The sequence below is a fragment of the Physella acuta genome, unplaced genomic scaffold (genome assembly GCF_028476545.2).
Source record: "Physella acuta isolate Inbredline_101_S28 unplaced genomic scaffold, ASM2847654v3 ptg002779l, whole genome shotgun sequence".
Lineage (NCBI taxonomy): Eukaryota > Metazoa > Mollusca > Gastropoda > Physidae > Physella > Physella acuta.
Window position 1 is genome coordinate 1 of NW_026734196.1, and position 27,223 is coordinate 27,223.

Here is a 27,223-nt window from a genome sequence, read left to right on the forward strand (position 1 = left end):
AGTGTGCATTGAACTAGAGATGTTTCAGATTTTTTCTCTAAACCACTTGGTCAAAACGTCAACTCTTAAAGAGATGGGTGATGCCTAGATACTCTCAAAGTATCTGAACCTTGAATATAACAGAAGTGTACATTGTTTGGCTAAAGCTGCCAGCCCTAAAAAAACAACACTTCTACACAGTGGCGTAGCGAGGTCGGGTGTCACCCGGTGCGGCACTTAATGGTGTCACCCCCCGGAGGCGTCGCGACCCTTCCCGGGGACAAACTTTCAAGTTTTTCGATTTGCCACCCCCCCCTCTCAAACTTTCGATTTGCACCCCCCCCCTCAAGTTTTCGATTTGCAACCCCCCCCCTCAAACTTTCGATTTGCACCCCCCCTCAAGTATATATATATATATATTGCTATTTTTTTTGCCTTGGTGTCACCCCCCTAAATAGTGTCACCCTGTGCGGTCCGCACCCCCCGCCCCCCCCCCTCGCTACGCCCCTGCTTCTACATCGGACTGTGTTTAAAAATCTAACTATGCTATGTCAGACCCTTAAATTTAGCTGTAAATTAAATTGTTCTTCTGGCTGCCTCTTTAAATTAAGCCATAGGCTATTAACCTCTTTTGAAGTTGGTATTTCAATTTGGAAGGATACGCCTTTTGATACAAATCATTTAATTTAGCATATTTCGCGGTGTTTTGATCTAGCCATTATTTCGCACACTTGTAGTCGCATTGACACTGTTATATTACTGGTCCAACGTTGATGCTAGTGTGTATTAACGCCCCCCCTTCCTGTCCCACACCTGAACAAGGACAGAGTGCTAAGCCCCCCCCCCCCCTCCACCCCTCTCCCGTCTCACAACTGAACTGGGATAACCCCGCCTACCAAAAATAATGTTAGATTTAATGTGTGGACGTCCACATTGGGCCAACCCCCCCCCCCCCCCTCCCCCTGTCCACACGCGTCCACAAAAGTCAATTTTTTTCGGACCCCCCCCCCCCCCCCCCCCCCCCCAGTGTGGGACGTCATAAATGGAGAAGTGTGAGACTTAAGGACAACTTTAGAATGAAGTTAACTCGGCCCGGCCCAGTGTATCAAAACAGTACGGACTTGAAAGTTTGTATTTAACCGTACACAAAAATCCAAATGGCCATGAATAAAGAATATCATTAGAATAAAAAAAAACAATAGGCTGTGTGCTTAATCAGTCTACGAATGCCGTTACGTCCATCATAATAAATAAGGATGCCCTACAAACATTATGCAATGAATAGAAACATAATAAAGATGCCCGATAAAATATAAAGCGAACAAGGACATAATTACTGTAGGGATGCCCTTCAGACATTCAATAATGAATATAAGCATAATAAATATCCGATAATATATAAACGAATATGGGCACAATTGCTATAATTATATAAATACAAACGTGAATACAAGTAAATTACTTTAAAGATGCCCTGATGATATATAAAATGTATGCGGGCATAATTACTGTTTGGATGCCCTTCAAAAGTATTATGATGAATATAAGCAAATTACATTAAAGATGCCCCTACAGTGTGTAAATTATAATCATGGGCTTTAATACTCTATGGATGACCACAAAGTATAAAATGATTATGGGCGTGTTCTCTAAAAGATGCCCCTACAGTGTGTAAATTATAATCATGGGCTTTAATACTCTATGGATGACCACAAGTGTATAAAATGATTATGGGCGTGTTCTCTAAAAGATGCCCCTACCTACACAAGTATCAGATACTCTATTAATTGAAAGACTGCATACATTTATTCGGGGAATATCAATGACTACTACACCACTACCCTTCACCGATGCCCCTTTCTCCCTGAAGGTTGTACGACACGGACAGTACGATGACTATAGCAGTGCCATGTGTTGATTGTATATACACATTTCGGTGAATTCGGCAAATTGTGATAATTTTATAATTCTGCCTAGGTAGACAAACCTTAGTAGACAGATTTCCTTAAAAAAAAAAAAAAAAAAAAAAAAAAAAAAAAAAAAAATTAAAATTAAAAATTTAAAAAAAAAAATCATTTTTTTTAAAAACCCCTTTGGATGCCCCCTTGATGTGGCTGCCCGGGGCCTGGGCCCCCTCCGCCCCCCCCCCCTCTGCACGCCACTGGGTGCAAATCGAAAGTTTGAGGGGGGGGGGTGCAAATCGAAATCTCGAGGGGGGGTTCAAATCGAAAAGTTTGTCCCCGAGCGCCGGGAAGGATCGCTACGCCTCTGGGGTTGGGGCTATTATAGCAAGGGCATATACAACGATTTTGAAATTCTGTATTTAGAAAATTGAAAGTATTTAATTTCAGGCATCTCTTCAGGGGGACACTGCCCGCCCCCCCCCCCCCCCCCCCCCCCCCCCTCCCCACGAAACAAGTCGATCGGCTCAAATATAAAAGTAATTCCTTATATTTCCTTGGTGTCGAAAGCATTATTTTTTTTTTTTAAATTAGCCACAAATTTAAATTGTCCAAATACCGATCTCAAGTTCTGTAGTTGATCACAAACATATACCTTTTTATCTTCCTTGAAAGCTTTGATCTGGCCACAGTTTTAATCAAACATTCCCGGTACCAGAATAGGAATGATTCTTTCTCGAATCCAGTTACACTTTCTACACTTCTCCTAACACTTTAAAGTACATCAAAATGTTATTTTAGAGGGAGTGTAAAGTTTTGTCAGTGTGTATACCACGGGATGGTGGATGTAGGACATTATGGATGACACGGATATTCCGTCATCACACGGAGTCAGGTTTAACCTAGAGTCAGGTTTAACCATGAGTTAGGTTTAACCTAGAATCAGGTTTAAATATGAGTCAGATTTAACCATGAGTCAGGTTTTACCATGAGTCAGGTTTAACTATGTCAGGTTTGATCATGAGTCAGGTTTAACCACGAGTCAGGTTTAACGATGAGTCAGGTTTAACAATAAGTCAGGTTTAACCAGAGGGTTAACCAAGATTCTGACTCGTGCTTATTCTTGTAGGTATCTCCGCAATGTGCTTGACTTGTTCTGGTTGTGTTATTGTGACATGAAAGATGTCTCTGACGAAATATCTCAGATAAAACATCTCAGACAAAATTTCTCCAACAAAATATCTCAGATAAATATCTCAGATAAATATCTCAGACAAAGTATCTCAGACAAAATATCTCAGACAAAATATCTCAGACAAAATATCTCAGACAAAGTATCTCAGATAAATATCTCAGATAAATATCTCAGACAAAATATCTCAGATAAATATCTCAGACAAAGTATCTCAGACAAAATATCTCAGACAAAATATCTCAGACAAAGTATCTCAGATAAATATCTCAGATAAATATCTCAGACAAAATATCTCAGATAAATATCTCAGACAAAGTATCTCAGACAAAATATCTCAGACAAAATTTCTCCAACAAAATATCTCAGATAAATATCTCAGACAAAATATCTCAGACAAAATATCTCAGATAAATATCTCAGACAAAATATCTCCAACAAAATATCTCAAAATATCTCAAATATCTCAGACAAATTATCTCAGACAAAATATCTCAGATAAATATCTCAGACAAAATATCTCCAACAAAATATCTCAGACAAAGTATCTCAGACAAAGTATCTCAGGCAAAATATCTCAGATAAATATCTCAGACAAAATATCTCAGATAAATATCTCAGACGAAATATCTCAGATAAATATCTCAGACGAAATATCTCAGATAAATATCTCAGACAAAATATCTCAGACAAAGTATCTCAGATAAATATCTCAGACGAAATATCTCAGATAAATATCTCAGACGAAATATCTCAGATAAATATCTCAGACAAAATATCTCAGACAAAGTATCTCAGATAAATATCTCAGATAAATATCTCAGACAAAATATCTCAGATAAATATCTCAGACGAAATATCTCAGATAAATATCTCAGACGAAATATCTCAGATAAATATCTCATACAAAATATCTCAGACAAAATATCTCAGACAAAATATCTCAGATAAAACATCTCAGACAAAATTTTTCCAACAAAATATCTCCAAATATTTCAGACAAAATAGTGAAGTGATTAATGTCAAACAATCTGATTAATGTCTTTGTAATAAATGGTGGCGGGCGGACAATCAGACCACACCATTTTGAGTCATACACCCGCCTACCTTGTGACCAAAAGTTATCGCCCGTGAGAACACGACGTCAAACCAAGATTTTTTACCTCACATGGGAGACAACCAAACATGAACCTTCCCGCCTCCCCCCCCCCCCCCACCTCCAGTGAATAGGGGACCTGGTTAGCCTATGCCGTTGGATCAAATATGAACGTCGTGCAGTACTGTTTATTTATAAACCAGTCCTGAAATGAGACCAGGTTCACGTATTTGCGATTTGCCCAAGTTCACCGCCAATATTATGATTGTATTGTACTACTAGTGACGAAGCGAGGTGACCTGTTTACGTTTTCTTTGCATAAAGACTTCGTGTAGAATTTCACATGAACAAGCATCGTAGGGGGATAGGTTTATGTCGCTAAAATTATAATGTGGTTTTTATGTCGAATAAATAGCAATAGGTCAGGACTTGATTGCTCTAGAGGACATTTTAAAGCTGTATATAATTAGTGTGTATATATATATATATATATATATATATATATATATATATATATATATATATATATATATATATATATATCCATATATATATATTTTTTTTTAATTTATAATTTATTTATTTATTTATTTATTTATAAAACAATTATTTATGTGTTGGTTCCTCGTTGTTCATCGCCTAATCTGTTAATTTGTTGGTCATCACCTAATCTGTTAATTTGTTGGTCATCACCTAATCTGTTAATTTGTTGGTCATCACCTAATCTGTTAATTTGTTGGTCATCACCTAATCTGTTAATTTGTTGGTCATCACCTAATCTGTTAATTTGTTGGTCATCACCTAATCTGTTAATTTGTTGGTCATCACCTAATCTGTTAATTTGTTGGTCATCACCTAATCTGTTAATCTGTTGGTCATCACCTAATCTGTTAATCTGTTGGTCATGAGGCTGACCAAGACTAACCAGTCATTCATGGAACATGACTGAATTCAGTCGAGTGTAAACACGACCCAATTGAATAATTTACCTATTATTTACTTAACCTAGTTTTGCGCATGCGCATGCGCAGTCCCAGTACTCTTATCTGCCCCGCCCATACTTGAGCCAATAGCTCAGCTTTGTGTGTCATTAACATAATATGCTCGACGCGACCTTCGTTTTTTTTCCCACATGTCCGTTATTGAGAACAGTGTCTCTCAAAATGTGAGTATGGCTGCTCAGCTACTAGATCAAGATTTTTAACATAGTCTATTTTGTAGGATCTAAGTACCGTGCGGTGTGTTTTTATTCCTATTATTTGTTTCAGTACCAGAATGCCATTTCCTTTTTTACGAAAACAAAGTGTATATACATTTATCTTCAGTCATGTTTTTTCAGCATATATAACGTTTTATTTTATTTATAGAGTGATCTGTGTACATTAAACAATTTTATACACCTTTAAAATAATCGTATTATCATACGTATTTATAAACGTTTTTAATCCGTATGCATAATATAATTCTATTTTAAACAAAAGGAGAACAGTGTCGTCAAAATGAATTTATGTTAATGCGAGTGTGTTTAAGTATTAGTGGCTATAGAATTATATCATGTGTTGCTAATTGTGTTAATGTATTGACCTACACTAAATAATAACATAAGAGGTTTCGTTTAAACCAACAACGGTGTTTGATATTCTCATTCCTTATTACCAATATTGTTGAACTATAAATAATTTAAAATCAAGTATGCGTACAATATATTTTAAAACGATTGTTGATTCGGGTGTTATATTATATTGGGGTAGGCGTGGTCGAGTCGGCAAATCTTATGGTTGCTAAACCAAAAAGTCTTGAGGCATATGAGCTCGATAGCTTGGGGGAAACCTCTATTCTACAACTTCCACCTGGTAGTTTGTTTTTGGTTCGACAAAGGCTGTGGAAACAAATCCAAAAACGAAAAGCAGGCTGAAATGAAGTCAACGGCCTATCTATATGGCTCATAACCAGTTGATAATGTAATAATTAGTTGTGTTGGAGGGAATCCCTTCCAACATTAAAAATTTAGAACGAAGAAGAATATGATTCTATTACAGATGAAGTTGAAATTAATAATATTTAACACTTATTCCAGGCGTAGGTGACAATGGTTGACGTCTAAATAGTTTGACCCAAGATACAGAACACATATCAACACACATTTCACGTTGACTAGATAAATTATATTATGTATAATATTATTTATTTTAATTTATAACAATATTTACAAGAATGGATAATAATTCATATATGGATAATAACTGTGAAATATTAACCACCGAAAAGAGTAGCATCCCTTTAGGAACAATGTATAATAAAGTAGTGTTCACCAGTTTCTCTTACCTCGGCATGTGTAGAGATAGTGTGGTCAGTTTTATGTGTGGTCTGTTCTTTCTCTACCTTGAGATATTAATTCTTAAAAATGACGTTCTATTTTCTATTTTGAAAATCGAACTCCAGACTTCCTGAACACGCCTTAACACTAATTTACTTAATAGAGAGCTAATTATTTTAAAACAAAATAATCTTACCTGATTGCAAGTAAATACCCAGAAATTTATTTTTTAAAAAAATGCGAATCCAAAACTGCCGGCGGAAGTAAAGTTATGTAGTAAACTACATGTGCCACTCACTGGAGTGTAGAGTGTCTGCTCTTTCTCGTGGATGTAACGTCTGAACGTGACGTCATCCACTCCCTGTTTAGTCCAGAGATCTGCTTGTCGTATGGCATATCAGAGATGCCTGTCATCGTTTAAATACCGAGCGACAATAGAAACAACAAATGATTCATATCAACGACCGGCGTGGTCTAATATTTGTTCATGCGTGATTTCTGTTGACTGGTGGTACATGTCAGATGTTAGCAATACAAACCGTCAGGAAATCGTGACGTCTGCCGAGGCGAACTCATGCATGACTTAGAATACCACATGATAGATGTTGACTTCCGACAGTTTTAAAGATAAGAGAAAGTGCTCATTAAAAAAACCAAATGGGCGAGTTAAAAATATTATGCTAATTGTAATACAATCTGTGATAGATAGCAATCGAGGCGGATTATTGCACTTAGGTGGCCTAAGCATTTCTAAAATTTGCTTCCCCCTCCTAACAAAAGCAATCAATTAAACAACTCTTAATTAGCAATCATATAAACAGTAAGCTAAGCTAAACTTAACACATTCCAATTTACATGTAATCATATTGATGATTTTTTCTTCTATTTTTTTTAAACGGCAAAATCTAAGAAAATTACTAAACGTATTTTGTTTGTTTAAAAAGAATTTCTACTATCTGGAGCTTCGGTTAAAGGAAAATTTGTCGAATAACTCGGGCTGTCAGAACAGGAGTGGCAAAGTCTGGAATTATCTCACAATCAAAACCTAGCCACTTGTACTTTGACTAGAGTCACGTTTGATATGAGTAGTTGCCCTTGAGACGAATAAGGCGGCGGGTGTGTGACATCACAGTGGATACGGAATTTCCAGTGTCAACAAAAAGACGGCATTAGGGGCTCAGGTGTTGGTATATTAAGTATACTTTTTTATGTTTGTCGATTCCGCTTGATTAGATACCCGCTCTATGTGTAGAATTTTAAAATACATATTATGCAGATACAAATGTTCCTTTTAAAAAATATGTTTTACACATGTATTTAAAGATTTAAATTAAATTAATGATATATTCATATTGTAAAAACACACTTTTAATTATACAACTTGAGAACCAATACTTCATTTTAACTAAATGGATTCCTCGGTAAAATATATTGTTGCGAATTGAAAAGATTAATAAAGCTAAATTTTCAGTCGGCTATTGCTTTTCTATGTCTGTTTTTTATTTTTTATTTTTATAAGGTTCCAACACTATTTTCAATTTTCAATGGGATACGCTTGACAGTTCTTCTTATTCGAGAACACAGTGAATTCATCAAGATCTACCAATAAACTAGAAATGTAGGCCAAACCAAATTAATTAGTTAAAAACAAAACACACGTATAAAAATAATAATAACAGCAAATAATTGAGTTTCTTTACTAAACTATTTCAGTCCTTAAATATTTCATATAAATCTTTGTTTCTTAACCATTGAATAGGTTAAGTTAGGGTATAATTTAATAAAAACTAATATTTGGCATAATTTTACTTTATGGCAAAGAGTGGCCTCCCTTCAAAATAGTACAAAACATTTACAAAAGATGTGTGTGCTCTTCTGGCCGAGATGACTCAGCTAATTCATTATTAGCATTTCGACGTTAGCTTTAATAATTTATGTATTTGTTATCTATATAAGGTTCTAGCTCAGACAAATCGATGTTTTTAAAGATAAAAACATGTAAGCTGAGAGGTGACTTCTTTTTTCTGATGTGTATGGTATAGTTGCCTTTCGTACCTGACGGGAAAAGGGGCAGGTGAAGTAGAGTTCTACTGTTTCTGTGACCACGGCATATGATGGGATAGTGTGGTCAGCGCCATGCTCAGCGAAAAATCTATGTTTTTAAAAGATAAAATCATGATGGCTCAGGTGTGATGTCTTTTTAAATGTCGGGTTTGGCTTTTTGTGACGATATGTGACGGTTGGGGGGGGGGGGAGGAGATAAAAAAATCGTCAAACAAGCGTAGCGTTATTTTGGAATGACCCCTAAACCCGCAGTTATCCGAAGGATAATGGGTGGTCTAGTATATATATATATATATATATATATATATATATATATATATATACGTACTTTGTGTAATTGTCTGTAAACCCGTGATATAGAAAATACACGACAACAACTGAACGTGATAAAACACAGACACGTTTGGAAAATCAATACATAATTTATAATTATATTTTACATTATTAAAGTATATACAACAGTTTATTGTGACATGGAATAAAAAAAATGTGTCTCAAAAGACAACATAGAAACAAGTAGAAACACAATATTGGACTGTCAAAGGGAACTTAACGAATTTGAATCTTTCTAATGATGTGTTTTTTTTAATGTGATAATTATTTAATGTCATTTTAAATATACTTTTAAATAAATTCGAAGTAACTGATGTTATTAATAATTTTAGTAACCAAATAATATTCTGGTGGAAAAAATTTTTCATCTTTTTCACTAAGTTTTACATAAATAAAAACAATTTCCTATTAAATGCATTCAAATAAAAAAATTCAAACAAATTTTATTCCGACACTAATGGAACACGAAGCGTTAACACATAAATTGTATCAAAAATTACAAATCAAAACTTACTGGCATAAACGTCATGGCTATTTTTTTTTTGTTGTAATTTCAACTTTTTATTGAACCGTAAAGCTACCCATGAGACGAACTTAACCGAAACAAAAACACAATTTTTCGTCCATGTTGCTAAGTATAAAATTGTCTCTCTGGGCTACCCGGGTTGATGCCTCCAAAGTTCACAAATCTATACAATAATTTACAATAAAATAACGACGTGGACAAACGTTGCTTCAAATTAAATTAGAATCGCTCACACCTATAAACAACCTGACGTGAAGTATAAATAAATGAAACGCAATTAAGGGGGTCGTCCATACATTACGTCACAGAACCAAAGGGGAGGGTGGGGAGCAGACTTTTGTGCCGAAGGTAGAGACTAAGAAATATATATTGTTATATTTTTAGCGCAATTTCCATACGGACAATTGCGATTATTAACTCGTCAAGGATGTGTGCCCGATGTGTGTCCGCAGCTTTAAGTCGTATCTCCTCCTCAACGAAGCAATATCGAGGACTAGTTCCAAAAGCAAATATGTTAAGCTAGTTCCGAGAATGATTTTTTTTTATTTTAGAAGGAAAAATTATGAAAAAGTACGAAAATATAAGTTGAAGATTTTTCTATTTATTGTTACATTATTTTAGAATTTAGAGCAATGTGTATTGTTATATTTTCTAATTTTAGAAAGAAAAATTATGAAAATCTACGAAAATATAAGTTGGAGATTTTTCTATTTTTTGTATTTTTTTCTAGAATATCGTTTGTTATATTAAGGAGGGCAATTGATTTCGTGACTCAAGCTATGTGTGACGACATGTGAGCACAAAGAAGTGGAAATAGCTGCTTGATGTCATGTAGGGGCGACAACTTTACCAGAGATTATTGTCATCACTTTGTACAAAAATGCATCGAAAATAAATTCATAAAAACACAGTACCTATACACAGTATAAATAAACTTGTAATAATATATTTAAAATAATACTATTTTATTACTGTCCCCCCCCAACACCCTCCCCTCTCGACCAACTCCCCCCACCCTCTTCATTAACTGGTTCAAAGAGTTACACACCCTGAACAAATCAGCAGAATAATTTATCACAGTTCCATCAATCAATTGTGTAAATGGTGGTGTGTACGTGATACCCTGAAATAGTTAAGTTAGACCAAATTTGGATGTTATACATCTCTTAAAAAATTTTTACATCGGGGAATTTTCAAAAAAAAATTCTGCCGAAAAAAAAAGGTGAAATTTCTTTTCTTTTGTTTCATTAAAAAATAATACAATCGCCCACATGGTGGTTAAATGTGATAAATTAAGGCATTAAAAAACTTGTAGCAGTGTCAGAAAACATGGCCGCCCAAGACCGTCGTCAACGTGAACATGCGTTAGTTAATCGTCCCCGTCCCCTCCCCCCTCTCCAGCACCGATAACCCCCATGACGGCTGCGGCCAGACCAGCGACGACCACACAGTGGACACAGAAGATGATTTTCTTGATCAGTTCGATCTGAGAAAGAATGTTGTAAAAAAAGCAATCTGTAGATAAGACACATTTTGGAACAAACATTAATTAACATTCGGATTTAAACAAAAAGTCCTGTCAGTTAGTAGTTACATAAGAGTCGTACAGATAATATACGTATTATTAGAAAACAATTTTATTTTATTTAAGTAATCGTCTATAATGACGTCATATTTTTTTTATCCCTTCCCCCACGACTGTTTCTTCCAGACATTTTTCTCGGGGGGGGGGGGGGGTACTTGAAATTTTTCCGCGGGGCGGTAGACTTTTTTCTTGAAGGGGGCGGACACTGTTAAAAGTATAAATTTTCTATATAAATTTCATTTCGTTCGGGGGGGGGGGCGGTAGACTTTCTTCGGGGGGAGGGGGGGGGGAGGCGGAGCCCCCACGAAGAGATGCCTGGAAGAAACTCTGTCCCCCACCCACAGTCGTTATTCACAAAATAAACTTTTTGTTTCTATAAAATATTTAGTGGTTTCCTTTTTGTAATGGGAGATAACCTTTAAATGCAAACTTACTGAAACCACACAGCTATTCGCAATCAAATACTGAGATTTTTGGAAAATGTAGATCAAGGTTAGTTAATTTAATTAATTTTCAATAAATATTACAAAAAACAACTTTTCACGTGCAAAACGGCAGCTAAAGTTAGTTTAAAGTAAACTATTTTTTAAATGGTGTGACGTTACTTTAAAAAAAAAAAATTTCGTTACTCATCGTCAAAAAAAATCGGATGCAACCATTAGAGTGTGACGTCATTTATGTCCGACCCCAAAAGACGAAAGACCGTCATGACTATACTATAAACATTTACATTTTTATTTGTTAAGGAACAAAAAGAAAGAGTTGGTCATGTCAGGGAGAGGTCATTTTCACACGTTTTTTTGTGAGAGGGAGAGGTCATCTTTCTTTACCGGAAGATGTCAATATCACAATTTCACGCGTTTATTAATGAAATTTTTTTAAAGTAAAAAAAAAAAAACATACCTTTTTGTCTGAAACGTCAGTGTCTGCTTTGGTGTCATTTGCTCCAGGGTTGCTCATGTCGTATTCTTCCTTATGCACTGGAGGGATATATATAATACATATATATATATATATATATATATATATATATATATATATATATATATATATTTATATTTATATATATATATATATATATTTATATATATATATATATATATATATATATATATATATATATATATATATATATATATATATATATATATATATATATAAATATATATATATATCTATAATAATAGTTTCGCTGTCTGTCTGTCTATCTGACAAGAACGCTCTGTCTGACAAGAACGCTCTAGAGAAAACACAAGCAATTTAAAAACATGCACAGTAATTCGAAAAACGAAGTATGACGTCGACACATTTAGCGCACAGAGTAGAAAATAATCTCAAACCCAGAGAGTGCACACAGTTATATGACGTCATTGATTATCGAGTAAACATATTCAATACAAAGGCAATTTGGTCTAATCTAAGTGGTTTGCGTGAAGAGTTTCTTGCATGCAATTCTTCGGGTAGGGGCGAAGCCCCACCCCCCGCGTAAGAACGTCTGAGCCCCTCCCCCTCCCCAACTCAAAAGAAATTTCCTCATCGATACTCTATAATAAAATTAATGTGTCTAATCTAAAAAGTGGTTTTCCTGCAATGGGACGGTAGACATGTTTTTTTTTTTTGGGGGGGGGGGAGGGGTGGAGGGGTGGGGGGGGGGGTGTGTGGAGGGGTGGGGGGTGTGTGTGGGGGGGGGTTGTGGGGGTGGGGATGGTGTGTGGGGGTGGGGATGGTGTGTGGGGGGTGGGGGTGGTGTGTGGGGGGTGGGTTGGTTTCAGTGTTTCTTTCAGACTTTTTCCTCCCCGGAGAGGGGTGGGGGGTACTTGAAATTTTCGGGGGCGGGGGTAGAATTTTCTGGGAGGGGGCGGACACTGGAAAAAGTATATAATTATATTTCGTTGAATGGGACGGTAGACATGGTTTTTTTTGGGGGGGGGGGGGGGGCGGTGGAGGGGGGGGGGGGGTTGGAGGGGTGGGGGTGGGGGTGGGGGGGCGGTGTGTGGAGGGGGTGGTGTGTGTGGGGGGGTGGGGGTGGGGGTGGGGATGGTGTGTGGGGGTGGGGGTGGTGTGTGGGGGGTGGGTTGGTTTCAGTGTTTCTTTCAGACTTTTTCCTCCCCGGAGAGGGGTGGGGGTACTTGAAATTTTCGGGGGCGGGGGTAGAATTTTCTGGGAGGGGGCGGACACTGGAAAAAGTATATAATTATATTTCGTTGAATGGGACGGTAGACATGGTTTTTTTTTGGGGGGGGGGCGGTGAAGGGGGGGGGGTTGGAGGGGTGGGGGGGTGGGGGTGGGGGGGCGGTGTGTGGAGGGGGTGTTGTGTGTGGGGGGTGGGGGTGGGGGGTGGGGATGGTGTGTGGGGGTGGGGGTGGTGTGTGGTGGGGGGTGGGGGGTGGTGTCTGGGGGTCGGGGGGGTGGGGGTGGGGGTGGTGTGTGGGGGGGTGGGTTGGTTTTAGTTTAGAGAAAAGAGACAGCACTATCAGCCTAGCGCCCGTTGTACCCTTCCTCAACGGGCCATTTATCTAGTATATATATATTTATATATATATATATATATATATATATATATATATATATATATATATATATATATATATATATATATATATAGGCTCATAGGCTGTAGGTTTACATGATTTAAGAATTTAAAGGTATTAACAGACACACAGAGTAGAGAGAGAATATCGGTATGTTTTATTGAAAAATACAAGTATGAAAATTATTTTAAAAGATTAAATGTTATCAATGTGTCCGGCTGTTATGAGATAGACTTCCTTGGGTGTCAAACCCATTGAGGGTGTCTTGATTTAGAAAGTTTGGGGAGATGTGAAGTAACCACAATGGCTTATGTGGCTGTATTAATTATATAAGGTTTGAGTAAAGAGATAATTTAATAATCCGACAAGATTTAGATTAGGTAAAGGATGATAACATCTGCTTAAATAAAAAAAGGCTGTACATAAGAAAAAAAATATAATTAAAAAGATGTTAAAATTGGAAAATGCTACATATTATTTTTTATTGTAATTTAATTTTATTTTCTAAAATTGTGGCTCATCTGAAAAGCAGCCATTATTTTTTATTAAGGATGGGAAAAAAAATTGAAAACCTTTTTGCCTAGCGTAGCAGCTGATGAGTTCCAGCACTATTTCCACACACAGTTGCCAGGCAACGTAGGCAGCGAGGATGTAGACAGCCCCATACGGCACTGAGGCAGTCGATATTCTTACGCCGAAGAAAATTGTGATCACTGAAAGCGAGTGAGAAAAAAAGAATTCGTTCTTAATTGTAACACTGGAAACAAATAAAAAAAATAGAATCAGCTCACATGGTAGATATGAGCTGACACCCCTACAAACAAAATAGTATTACCCACCTGCTAAGATATGAGCTGACACCCCTACAAACAAAATAGTATTACCCACCTGCTAAGATATGAGCTGACACCCCTACAAACAAAATAGTATTACCCACCTGCTAAGATGTGAGCTGACACCCCTACAAACAAAATAGTATTACCCACCTGCTAAGATATGAGCTGACACCCCTACAAACAAAATAGTATTACCTACCTGCTAAGATATGAGCTGACACCCCTACAAACAAAATAGTATTACCCACCTGCTAAGATGTGAGCTGACACCCCTACAAACAAAATAGTATTACCCACCTGCTAAGATATGAGCTGACACCCCTACAAACAAAATAGTATTACCCACCTGCTAAGATGTGAGCTGACACCCCTACAAACAAAATAGTTTTACCCACCTGCTAAGATGTGAGCTGACACCCCTACAAACAAATGGGCCCAGTTAAAAATTGGCCTTTTGGGTGTGCCGGGGTGAGGACGAAACAACGCCATGATTGGCTGTAGAAAAATATTTTGGTGTTCATCATCACAGTAGTTGGGCACAAATGTAAAAATAAAATGGTTACAATGTGTCTTTGTTTTTAAAATATACAATTACTTGAAGGTTTTTAGATAAATATAGTAAAAATAAATGACTTGTTTTGAAGACATTCAAATTTTACTTACATTTGCTAGTGTAAGAATCATGACGATGACGCCCATTATCGGATGCCCGACTAGATATTCTTCTTCTCCGTCCATCTGAAGTTTAAAGTAAATTGTCAAAAATCCATTTTATAATTGCTTCCAGCATGGCATTTTGTATGTTTGTAGAGAAGTGTGTTGCGAAATACATTAAGTATACATTAAAGTTTCATACACCATTTGATAGCTTACTATAAGCATTTGTTATTTTTTGGGTCCCTTATGAAAACGATTAATTTTACTGAGTAGTTTTTTTTTTTGTATATAATGAGAGTTAGTCAATTTACATATTATATAAACTCTAAAAACCAATTAGCACACTCAAACTAAAATAATTGATGCTAAAAAAAAAGATAATCAAATTCAAAAGATGGTTCGTCATTTTTTGATTAGAGGGAAAGTTAACTAAAAATTGTTTAATGCTGAGATGGTGGACTTCATGAAACCTACATCAGCCTACATCAAACTACCTAAAAACTACTTCAAATTACATCAAACGCATCAAACTACATGAAACCTACATGAAACCTACATGAAACTACACGAAACCTATATGAAATTTCATGAAATCAACATCATACTACATCACACCTACATCACTCCAATCCTGCTCCTCAGCGAAAATAATGATAAAACCGATGGCGGTAGCACAAAGGGCGGCAACCATGACGAACCTGTGGATCTAAGGGGAACAGGGCATTTCCCCCCTGTCAATTACCCCCCGGATATTTCCCCCCCGACATTACCCCCCAGAGTAATTACCCCCCTGTCAATTACCCCCCTGTCAATTACCCCCCGCCCAGTAGGACATTACCCCCCCGGACAGGGTTAGGGTTAGGGCTAGGTTTAGGGTTAGGTTTAGGGCTAGGGTTAGGGCTAGGACTAGGGTTAGGGTTAGGTTTTAGGGCTAGGGCTAGGGTTAGGGTAAGGTTTTAAGGCTAGGGTTAGGGTTAGGGCTAGGGCTAGGGTTAGGGTTAGGGTTAGGTTTTAGGGCTAGGGCTAGGGTTAGGGTAAGGTTTTAAGGCTAGGGTTAGGGTTAGGGCTAGGGCTAGGGTTAGGGTTAGGGTTAGGTTTTAGGGCTAGGGTTAGGGTTAGGGTTAGGGTTAGGGCTAGGGTTAGGGTTAGGGTTAGGTTTTAGGGTTAGGGTTAGGGTTAGGGTTAGGTTTTAGGTTTTAGGGTTTAGGTTAGGGTTAGGGTTAGGACTAGGGCTAGGGTTAGGGTTAGGGTTAGGTTTTAGGGTTAGGGTTAGGACTAGGTTTAGGGTTAGGGTTAGGGTTAGGGCTAGGGTTAGGGTTAGAGCTAGTGTTAGGGTTAGGGTTGTGTCTAGCTATGGTTTTGGTTTTGTGTGAAGTTTCAGGCTAAGGTGGATGCTTAGGTTTTGGCCTTTTTCTTAAGGTTTGGATTAAAGTAGTATATAGGTATAAAATTCTAGTTAGAGTAAAATTTTAACTTGAGAGGGGGGGGGGGGTAATTCCCCGGGGGGGTAATTGACAGGGGGGAAATTGACAGGGGGGTAATTGCTCCGGGGGGTAAATACGGGGGGGAAATGTCCGGGGGGGAAATATCCAGGGGGGTAATGTCCTGTAGCCGGATCTAAGGGAGGTTAAAACGTAATTAATCAATAACATAAGTAATCAATCATTTTATATAAGTTTTTTTTATTCAGGTTAACCAAGTAAAGTTTAAATTTTGAGCTATAAATGTAGAATAAAATATTATAATTATCAGACTAATTAAATTGCTGTGTGATCATGTCCGATTATTCTACTAGGACAGATGACACCAGTAGACACCTTATCTCACCTGGAACCACGCCTTCTGCGAACAAAGTGACTGTGTCCAGATAGGCTTGTAGAACCTGGCCGTCACGATGCCGACACTTGAGAAGAAGATCCACGCCACCACCATCAGACAGCCTGCAACAACCAATTGAAATGATACCTGAATGTTGTATTTCATGAATGTAGGTTTAATTATAAAAACAACAACCGTGGAATGAGCAAGCTTTTCTCCGAATGCCCCAACAGTGTTCCAAAATATATGTCCATTATTAATAAAAGGAGGCCGCTGCAGTTTTTAAGACCGCTTTACGTTGATTAGGGGTTGTCTACCTTCTCAATACCCTGCACACACATCTGAATTAAAAATTGATGTACATTGTGATTGCTTAGTAGATATTATTCTTTACAAATCGCTAAAATAGTTTTCTTCAGAAAATTGAAACATTAGGATATAACACATCATACTGCAATCCTTTGTGGACTGCAAAATAGAACACTTTCTCACTCTGTTGGATACCTTTGGAGTGATTGTCCAGGGCCTAGCGCTACCCCCCACCCCCCCCCCCCCCCCCCACCCCACACACACCCACCCACCCTACGCTACAGTATTTAAAAGATTTTTTTTTTAATTCTGGATTTCTCGAAGCTCAACCGAAACGAAACAGCGAGTGATTGATAAGCTAAGAAATAAGATCTTACCGTGTGATTGATAAGCTAAGGAAAATCTTAGTGTGTGATTGATAAGCTAAGGAAGAAGATCTTACCGAGTAATTGATAAACTAAGAAAGAAGATCTTACCGTGTGATTGATAGCTAAGGAAAATCTTAGTGTGTGATTGATAAGCTAAGGAAGAAGATCTTACCGAGTGATTGATAAGCTAAGAAAGAAGATCTTACCGTGTGATTGGTAAGCTAAGGAAGAAGATCTTACCGAGTGATTGATAAGCTGAGAAAGAAGATATTACCGTGTGATTGGTAAGCTAAGGAAGAAGATCTTACCGAGTGATTGATAAGCTAAGGAAGAAGATCTTACCGTGTAATTGGTAAGCTAAGGAAGAAGATCTTACCGAGTGATTGATAAGCTAAGAAAGAAGATCTTACCGTGTGATTGATAAGCTAAGGAAGATCTTACCGTGTGATTGATAAGCTAAGGAAGATCTTACCGTGTGATTGATAAGCTAAGGAAGATCTTACCGTGTGATTGATAAGCTAAGGAAGAAGAACTTACCGAGTGATTGATAAGCTAAGGAAGAAAATCTTACCGTGTGCCTTGTACATAGGGTTGCCGTGGGGCTGAGGTTGTAGGTCGACTTTGTCGGTGACTTTTGCTGCGGCGTTGGAGGCGAAGTAGTCGTCGCCATGGTAACTTAGACCCACCGAAGAGCCGGCTGAATGGTGGGAGGGGGTGGGGGAAGAAATTGTATCCTATAAATTTATTTTAATTTCTTTCATCGTCTTTCGCTGCTTTCAAACACAAATCCAATACTTTGTAAACAGACAATTCGTTTTTTTGCCGTGAGAAATGGAAGCTGATTCCTAATGACGGCAGTTACTTAGTAGATACTAGGTTGTTGTAGTGGTAACATTGCCATCCTTTTCCGTTCGTGACACAGGGGCCAGATGAAGTAGAGTTCATCTGCTTCACAGACCTTGGCATATGAAGGGATAGTGTGTTCAGCGCTATGCCCAACCACATTTTCCCCACTAACGTGAGTAGGTACCCATCAGAGCTGGATGGACTCAGGGACATTCTACTAACTTGAACCCGGATTCGAACTCGAGACTTTTGGGTTAGCAGTCTAGCTGTCTACTCTCTAGTAGTCACAAGTAGAGTAATACATTATTTAAAACTATGTTGTTAAAATGACCCTTCAGCTTCTTCATCTGCCGACAGTGTTTCAGACTTTTTTCTCCGGGGGGGGGGGGGGGGGGGTGCGGAGACTGGTTGAAGTATATATTTTCAATATAAAAAATGTCTATGGCATAAGGGTGAGGGCGGTAGACTTGCTTCAGTGATAGCTGTAAATCCCCCCCCCCTTCATCACCCTCACCACCACCCCCACCCCCTTGATAATCCGGATTTTTTAACGCCTGCAAGTGAAGACAACTTACAAACGGAGGCGGATCCTCTGGCAAACAAGATGGTCCAGGACTGGTCAAGTGCACGTGGTTCTGCCGTCGTGCCAGCGATGGAGCGTGTGAACGTGCAGGTGAGTACACCGCCGGTGTTGGATGAGGAGCTCATTAACACTTCCTGTGGAGTTGACGTGTTTCAATTGTTTCAATTGGAACCGGTGGGGCGGGGATTAAAACAATGAGCTAATGGTGTTAGTTTCATCTGATTATCTATAAGCATAGTAACAATCAGTGGCGCCACAAGGCCGAGTGTAACCCGGTATAATAATGCTAGGTGTCCTCACTCCTCTAGAAAAGCTCTATAAGAACTAAAATTACAGACAGTTTGGTGTCACCCCACCTGAGTTATTGTCATCTTCTCTGGCCAGATTTCTCCCCCCCCCCCCCTCTTCCTTCCTTGTGACGCTACTGATTTCAATGGACTTTCTAAGTGTGCCTTATTTAAAGTTAGATTAGTGCCGTTCAAATATGCCTAAAGATTTTATAATTTGTTTTACTTACCGTATCAGTAACCATTTGCACATGTGTGCCGACATTGTTGGCAGTGAACTTCGTGATAGGGCTGCCAGAGGTACAGCCCATAACGGTGTCGTCTCCCTGTGGAGGGTAAGGAGTTAAATGTGAGATGGAGTCTGATACACTTACACGCGTCACACCATCGATACATGCGTTATAACACCGTCACACCACCGTCACACCACCGTCACACCACCGTCACATGCGTCATATTTGATTTAACCTATATATAAAGTTTCATCAACCTAGCTGTAACGGTACTCAAGTACTCGTGTTCACACACACACACACATACAGACTAAATTGCAAAACTATATATTTGCAACTCGTGTAGGTGTAAGACGTCGAGATTTGTGAAAATAAAAAACGATTACATTACTTCCTCTATTACCCTTCTCCGTATTCGAGAAAGTAAAAATTCAACAACAGAAGCTTAAAGAAAAGTTAAGGGGAAGTTAATGCCTAGGGAAACCCACGGGTCTAGCAGTCAACTATGGGTGTTAAACATGCTCAAGGCTTTAGATCCTGATTCTAGAGGTGTGTCTGGTATTTGAATACTGTCGGGTTATGCTATTCTACATTTAAATTATAGAAACACAATTCCATCACGTAATGGAAATGGCAGGTTTATCAATGGGACCAAAGCTAGACTGTCTTACCATGCTGGCGTCTGAAGAAAAGCCCATAGCAATGTAGGAGCTTGTGGTGGGCACAGTGGCGGAGATGGTGTAGATGGCGCTGGTGGTACTACTCGTCTGCCACGTGATGGCGAAGGTACAGGTCGTGCCCTGGCAGTCTGTGAAACATCCTTTTGAGGTGCCACATCCGGCGTCCTTGGTTACTTGGGCTTGGGCTACATCTGGTGATACAAGATATATATATATATATATATATATATATATATATATATATATATATATATATATATATATATATATAAATATAAATATAAATATATAAATATAAATATATATATATATATATATATATATATATATATATATATATATATATATATATATATATATATATATATAAAATACCCACAAATAGAATCATTAGATTAGATTGTCCTAAGAAAGAGGAAAGAAGGTAGACTAAAACAAACTTGGAAAATATAGTTGTCAGTGAAGCAGAAGCAGCAGGAATGACGTGGACCAAAGTTGGTGGAATTGCTCAGAACCGAATGCGATGCAGAGATATAGTTGCGTCCATAAGCTCCAAAAGGAGTCCACATGGATGGTTGTAATAACAACATTGAAATTTCGGATTATGTCAAAATAAGCCAAGCCAAAAAGTTAACCCCCGCCACTCAACAAAAGAAAAAGAGTATAAAAAAAAATTCATAAAAAACGTTTTAATAACAAGCTTTTATGTAATGATGCACTAAAAAGTAGAAAATAAATTATAGACTACTATTTAAATAACTATAAAGAAAAGCGGGGGTTAGTGCATCATTACATAAAAGCTTGTTATTAAAACGTTTTTTTATGAATTTTTTTTTCAGTACTTTACATGTTTTATTTACAATAGAGTTACATGACTAAAAACCATTGCGCGCCTACTGAACATCACGTTCAGTAGGCGCGCAATGGTTTTTGAACGCAGCCATTACGTGATGGCGCAGCTATTGAAGGTGATGACGCGTGTGGTGTGGTTGGCTAGACATGCCTACTAATTCGGTCCAAATTTTAATTAATTCATAAAAAATCAATTAGGCATCCAATTAAGTCAAATTTAGTTTCAGATTGCATTGTCTTCATGTCTTGACCCACGTGCCAACTGTGAATCGTGTCGGTCAAGTACAACTGTCCGAATTTTCACTCCTGCGTTTCCGTCTAGACTGACGACTGACGACAGACTGACGAGGAAGTGAGTTAAATAAAAGCTTGTAAAAAGAGGATTTAAGTTTAGATTTTATTGAAGAGGGTGAAATTGGCACAAATCATTAACAATTTGCATGAAAAGGTCTTAATTTTGGTAACGTACAACCCTAACCCCAACCCTTAACCTAGAGGCTGATAAGGAGTTGTTTTTATATCGTGGGTTTAAATGTTCAAATGTCTCGGGGCTTAACTACGCATTTTTTGCATTATTGGCGGGGCTTATCTGGAATAGACCCGAATTTTTCGATACAAGTCCGATACTTACAACTGAACGCCACAAGCATGGCCGCTAGGCGGGTAAGAAACATGTTGAACCCGTTGAAAGACGAACACAACAACACCGATGTCCCTTAGTTTAGCTGTGGACAGTATTTGTGTAATTACTACAATCGGAATAATAAAGACTGAAACAAAATTATAAAATATATTTTTAAAAAGACCTGGAATATGAAAAGAGACATAATGGTGATTTTTTTTCAAGTCTTTTAAAACAAGTGGCGTTGGCGTTTTGTGATTATTGATTTGAAGGGTATTGACTTTTATATTATTGATTAAGTGGATCGTCTTTTGTCACGGCAATAGAACAGTCAGCAAAAAAAAAAAAAAAAAAAAAAAAAACACGAGTCAACCTATTGAACAAACAAGAGATGGCACTTGTCTTTAAAACACAAGTCACTGAACCCCCCCCCCCCCCATCCCAAACACAACCACCTACACACAGTAATCTCACTATAGTTACATCCACACATGAGGGGGATAAGGGGTGTGGTGTATCATTTTGTTACATTTGGGTCCATTAGTGTTAGGGTTGACATAGTGCAAGCGTACATACTTTTTGAGCGTGGAGAAGTTGTTCACTATGGACTAGTTTGGTGAATACATTGACATAAAATTTTATTGTATCAAGAGAGTTTTTTTTTAATTTATTGAGTGCTTGGTTCTGTTACATTTTAAGCCGTGTAATTTGAAAGTTTCGGGTTTGAACTGAATAACTAGCTGATGTTTTACAGTAATTAAGAGATTTTGTTTTGTTTTTTTCTAATCCGTCACATGGACGATTAAAAGCGCTTTTTTTTTGACGATTTTTACCTCCCCCCTCCCCTCCGTCACATGTAGTCCCAAAAAGCCAGACCCCCCCCCCCCCCTAAAATGACGCCACACCTCAGCCTACAACCCCCCCCCCCCTCAAAATTGCAGTTGAATTTTTTTTTTAAACATCGATATTTTTCTAAAATCTTGTCTGAACTCAAATAGAGTATTTTAATCAATTCCTATTACAATTTATTAAAACAGTTTTCTAAAACGCGAAATAACGTCTAAAATTCGTTTTCTAACATCGCTTTTTTATAATGCAATAGTGTGACGTCGCACCATCTGAACCCCCCCCCCCTCCCCCTCATCACACACCGTCACAAAATTACGGACCCCCCTCCCCCCTACGACTGTGACGTCATTTATGGACGACCCCTATGTATGCTGGTAAGTAAACTATGAAATAGTAATATCATTCTGAGAAGGACGGTATGTTTTGTGCAATAGATTTCCTAACAGCACCAGCTGAATGGCATAAAGTGTAACGATTGTTTGCGTCACGTGATAAGGTTGTGTTGCCTGTTCGGTTGCTGAAAATAACAACCAACCAGGTGACTCTCCAACTGGGTTGAACGACCTCTTTTATGTCACATGACATAATGCGACTGTCTTTAGAAAAAAATTCTAAGAGACGGTTCAGCAACTCGGGTCTCATTCTCTCCCTTGTCGGTTTATGTTGTTGTTGGTAGTAAGTTGATCGCGTACTTGAGATTATGTGCGTGGGGTGTGTGTATAGGAGTGTGGATTGGGCTATGTGTGTGTGTGAGAGAGTTGTGATTTTTATGTGCATACGTGTGTAAAATGTGTGCTTGTGTTTGAGTTGTGTGTGTGTGTGTGTGTGTTTAGTATGTGTAAATCTGAAGTTTGCCTTGTGTATGTGTGTTTGTATGTGGATGACCGTGTGTTTGTGACGATTCCCTTCTCGGTGTGTTTCTTGTTATTTGTGTTAGTGATATCATGTCACGCTATACAATGACAATAGAAACGTTACAGTTCTTTAATCTTTATTTAGAATAGAATGTTAAAATGGTTTAAGATAGATTGATCACACACTTTGCAAAAATACTTTCTTTAAATTGTTTATTAAATTGTGTATAAAAATATTTTGTAAAATAGTGTAAAATAGGCTACAGATATTTTAAGAAAATGGACTTTTAAAAATTGAGGCATTTTTAATAAAAATTATAAATATACCTAAATAGTTTTCAATAAGAAAATAAATAAATTGCACAGAAAGTAAATTATCCTTGTTTTTACCATTATAAAATATATTTTAGAAGTAAAAAATAAAGCATTTTTAAAAAAAACATTGTATAATAAAACCTGTATAATTAATTTAGCTAATATGTATAATTTAAAATTCTTTTTTTTTTAAGTCAACACTCCCTCCTTCCTTCCCCACCATCCTCACATCGGTCAGAGCATCATGACCACCCCCCCTCCCCCACCTTCCCCCTTTTTTCGTTACCCATGCCGTCATTCGTGAATGGCACATCAGCTAAAGAAAATATTCATTCCTATTGTTAATAAACAACCGACTAGATAATTAATAATGCTTAAAATTTGGGCCTACCTTCGTGAAAACAATCCAAGAAAACACAACTCCTGATGCAGCACAGGACTGGTAATGTTGTAACTGTCAGTGATCGCACGGTAATGACGGCCTCCTCTCGATCAAAGTAACATCAACACCGTGATTAATTTATACACTCTCGCAGTTGATTCATATCTACCTCTCGTAAGAAAAGGAATGCCCCCATTCATCACTGACACGCCCACAATGTCCCCGTGATCTTACAAAACCAATGACATTGTAGCTGTACTCTACCCCCCCCCCCCCCCCCACCACTACCACCACCTAGAGTACAAACCTAACCGTGTGTTGTTATCGGTGTATTAGGTCACAGCGTGAGAGATGTGTATCGATTCCTCTCCGTGTTTATGCAACTCTAGTGCTGGGGTCGGCAACCTATTTTGAGTTAGGATCATCGGCTCAATAATATCAGGAGTCGCTAAAAAAAAAAAAATAGTTCACACCTTGATATATCAAGCTGTGTAAACTGCATCTAAACAAACTTTTCGATTTATATTTTACCTTTTTTTTAAAAAGCCAGGTGATTTTATTTCTAAATATAAAGAGACGCATTTAGTTCCCCCGAAATGTATTCAAAGATACGATTTTTTTAAATAATTTCCGAAACCGTAATTACTAATTCCGGAGTGTGTTAACTGCTTGAAAACACAATATTAGGTTTATATTTTAGCCATTTTTTAGCCAACTAATTTTAATCTTTATGAAAACAAATTGCACCCCCCCCCCCTAATATAATGTTTTTTTAAAAGATACATATTTTAAAAAATTCACCAGGGGAAGTCGCTAATTCCGGAGTCGTGTTTATAAATTCCGAGCAACGTTACGCAAAAGTGCTGTTTTCTTGTACGGCGGTGGGGTTTGTGCGAGAGGTCTATGACCTAGATCTAAGTCTTGTTCCACTTTTTGGACGCAGTCCTTTCTTACCACGTGACCTTGGTTGTAAACACACCTGCGGAGCCGAGGTTGGGGTGAAAGGTGGATGGCATTATAGGGGTGCTGGTGATGATAGGGGCGCTGGTAATATAGGAGGTGTTACAGATATGAAGGGTGCTGGCTATATACGAGGAGTGGTAATCTGAATAGTATTAGTGATCTTTTGGGTGCTTTTAATATGAGGGGTGCTGGCTGTATGAGGGGTGCTGGCTATATGAGGGGTGCTGGCTGTATGAGGGGTGCTGGCTGTATGAGGGGTGCTGGCTATATGAGGGGTGCTGGCTGTATGAGGGGTGCTGGCTATATGAGGGGTGCTGGCTGTATGAGGGGTGCTGGCTATATGAGGGGTGCTGGCTGTATGAGGGGTGCTGGCTGTATGAGGGGTGCTGGCTATATGATGGGTGCTGGCTATATGAGGGGTGATGGCTATATGAGGGGTGCTGGCTATATGAGGGGTGCTGGCTGTATGAGGGGTGCTGGCTGTATGAGGGGTGCTGGCTATATGATGGGTGCTGGCTATATGAGGGGTGATGGCTATATGAGGGGTGCTGGCTGTATGAGGGGTGCTGGCTGTATGAGGGGTGCTGGCTGTATGAGGGGTGCTGGCTATATGAGGGGTGCTGGCTGTATGAGGGGTGCTGGCTGTATGAGGGGTGCTGGCTATATGAGGGGTGCTGGCTATATGAGGGGTGCTGGCTGTATGAGGGGTGCTGGCTATATGAGGGGTGCTGGCTATATGAGGGGTGCTGGCTGTATGAGGGGTGATGGCTATATGAGGGGTGCTGGCTGTATGAGGGGTGCTGGCTGTATGAGGGGTGCTGGCTATATGAGGGGTGCTGGCTGTATGAGGGGTGCTGGCTGTATGAGGGGTGCTGGCTATATGATGGGTGCTGGCTATATGAGGGGTGATGGCTATATGAGGGGTGCTGGCTGTATGAGGGGTGCTGGCTGTATGAGGGGTGCTGGCTGTATGAGGGGTGCTGGCTATATGAGGGGTGCTGGCTGTATGAGGGGTGCTGGCTGTATGAGGGGTGCTGGCTATATGAGGGGTGCTGGCTATATGAGGGGTGCTGGCTGTATGAGGGGTGCTGGCTATATGAGGGGTGCTGGCTATATGAGGGGTGCTGGCTGTATGAGGGGTGCTGGCTATATGAGGGGTGCTGGCTGTATGAGGGGTGCTGGCTGTATGAGGGGTGCTGGCTATATGAGGGGTGCTGGCTATATGAGGGGTGCTGGCTGTATGAGGGGTGCTGGCTATATGAGGGGTGCTGGCTGTATGAGGGGTGCTGGCTGTATGAGGGGTGCTGGCTGTATGAGGGGTGCTGGCTGTATGAGGGTCGCTGGCTGTATGAGGGGTGCTGGCTGTATGAGGGGTGCTTTTAATATGAGGGGTGCTGGCTGTATGAGGGGTGCTGGCTATATGAGGGGTGATGGCTGTATGAGTGGTGCTGGATGTATGAGGGGTGCTGGCTGTATGAGGGGTGCTGGCTGTATGAGGGGTGCTGGCTGTATGAGTGGTGCTGGCTGTATGAGTGGTGCTGGATGTATGAGGGGTGCTTTTAATATGAGGGGTGCTGGCTATATGAGGGGTGCTGGCTGTATGAGGGGTGCTGGCTATATGAGTGGTGCTGGCTGTATGAGGGGTGCTGGCTGTATGAGGGGTGCTGGCTGTATGAGGGGTGCTGGCTATATGAGGGGTGCTGGCTGTATGAGGGGTGCTGGCTATATGAGGGGTGCTGGCTGTATGAGGGGTGCTGGCTGTATGGGGGGTGCTGGCTATATGAGGGGTGCTGGCTGTATGAGGGGTGCTGGCTATATGAGTGGTGCTGGCTATATGAGGGTTGCTGGCTGTATGAGGGGTGCTGGCTGTATAAGGGTCGCTGGCTGTATGGTAAGTGCTGCTATATACATTTTACAAACCTTAAATTGAAGAAAAACAACAGTTGATGAAAATACATTACTTACAATGAACTGGTAAATCGATAAAATAATCGATTTACCCGGTCTGTTTAGTGGAGAGGTTCAATTATCGATCTCTGCTGTTGCAGGAAAATTAGATGGCGTATTTATTATTTACAAAACGTGACTTCTAATTGTCGTGGCAATGTCTTATGTCCGCTTTTTCTAATGACTTACTCATGCTGACAACAGATATATAAGTTATCACATATATCACACACACAAACTCACATACATATATTTATACATATACAAATACATACGTAAATTTACATGTATATATTAA

At 39.0% G+C, this 27,223-nt stretch overlaps 2 protein-coding genes across 2 annotated transcripts; both read right to left on the reverse strand.

Annotated features, from left to right (window-relative positions):
- Positions 1–10,446: 10,446 nt before the first annotated feature.
- LOC131934272 (putative ferric-chelate reductase 1) lies at positions 10,447–24,232 on the reverse strand. Its single transcript, XM_059290493.1, has 14 exons — positions 24,025–24,232; positions 21,625–21,718; positions 20,133–20,332; positions 19,459–19,554; positions 18,934–19,075; positions 18,084–18,209; positions 16,845–16,957; positions 16,569–16,634; positions 15,637–15,723; positions 15,024–15,098; positions 14,756–14,855; positions 14,097–14,237; positions 11,897–11,973; positions 10,447–10,894 (listed from the first exon to the last, which is right to left on the reverse strand). Exons 2-14 carry the CDS (start codon positions 21,665–21,667, stop codon positions 10,778–10,780), a joined length of 1,383 nt encoding a protein of 460 aa, XP_059146476.1. The 5' UTR covers positions 21,668–21,718; positions 24,025–24,232; the 3' UTR covers positions 10,447–10,777.
- Positions 24,233–25,099: 867 nt separating this feature from the next.
- On the reverse strand, positions 25,100–26,879 carry LOC131934273 (soluble scavenger receptor cysteine-rich domain-containing protein SSC5D-like; the record flags this gene model as incomplete). Its single annotated transcript, XM_059290494.1, has 1 exon — positions 25,100–26,879. A coding segment is annotated over one exon (1,780 nt), but the record flags the coding sequence as incomplete, so codon positions are not given.
- Positions 26,880–27,223: the final 344 nt, after the last annotated feature.

Bases quoted from the DNA above. Each gene is read 5' to 3' on its own strand.
- LOC131934272 (XM_059290493.1), bottom strand. From the start codon at position 21,667: ATGTTTCTTACCCGCCTAGCGGCCATGCTTGTGGCGTTCAGTT. The intron at 19,076-19,458 runs GTAAGTAAAACA...TCAACTCCACAG, and splicing joins TGCAAATGGTTACTGATACG to GAAGTGTTAATGAGCTCCTC. The intron at 14,856-15,023 runs GTAAGTAAAATT...ATTTTTCTACAG, and splicing joins TGATTCTTACACTAGCAAAT to CCAATCATGGCGTTGTTTCG.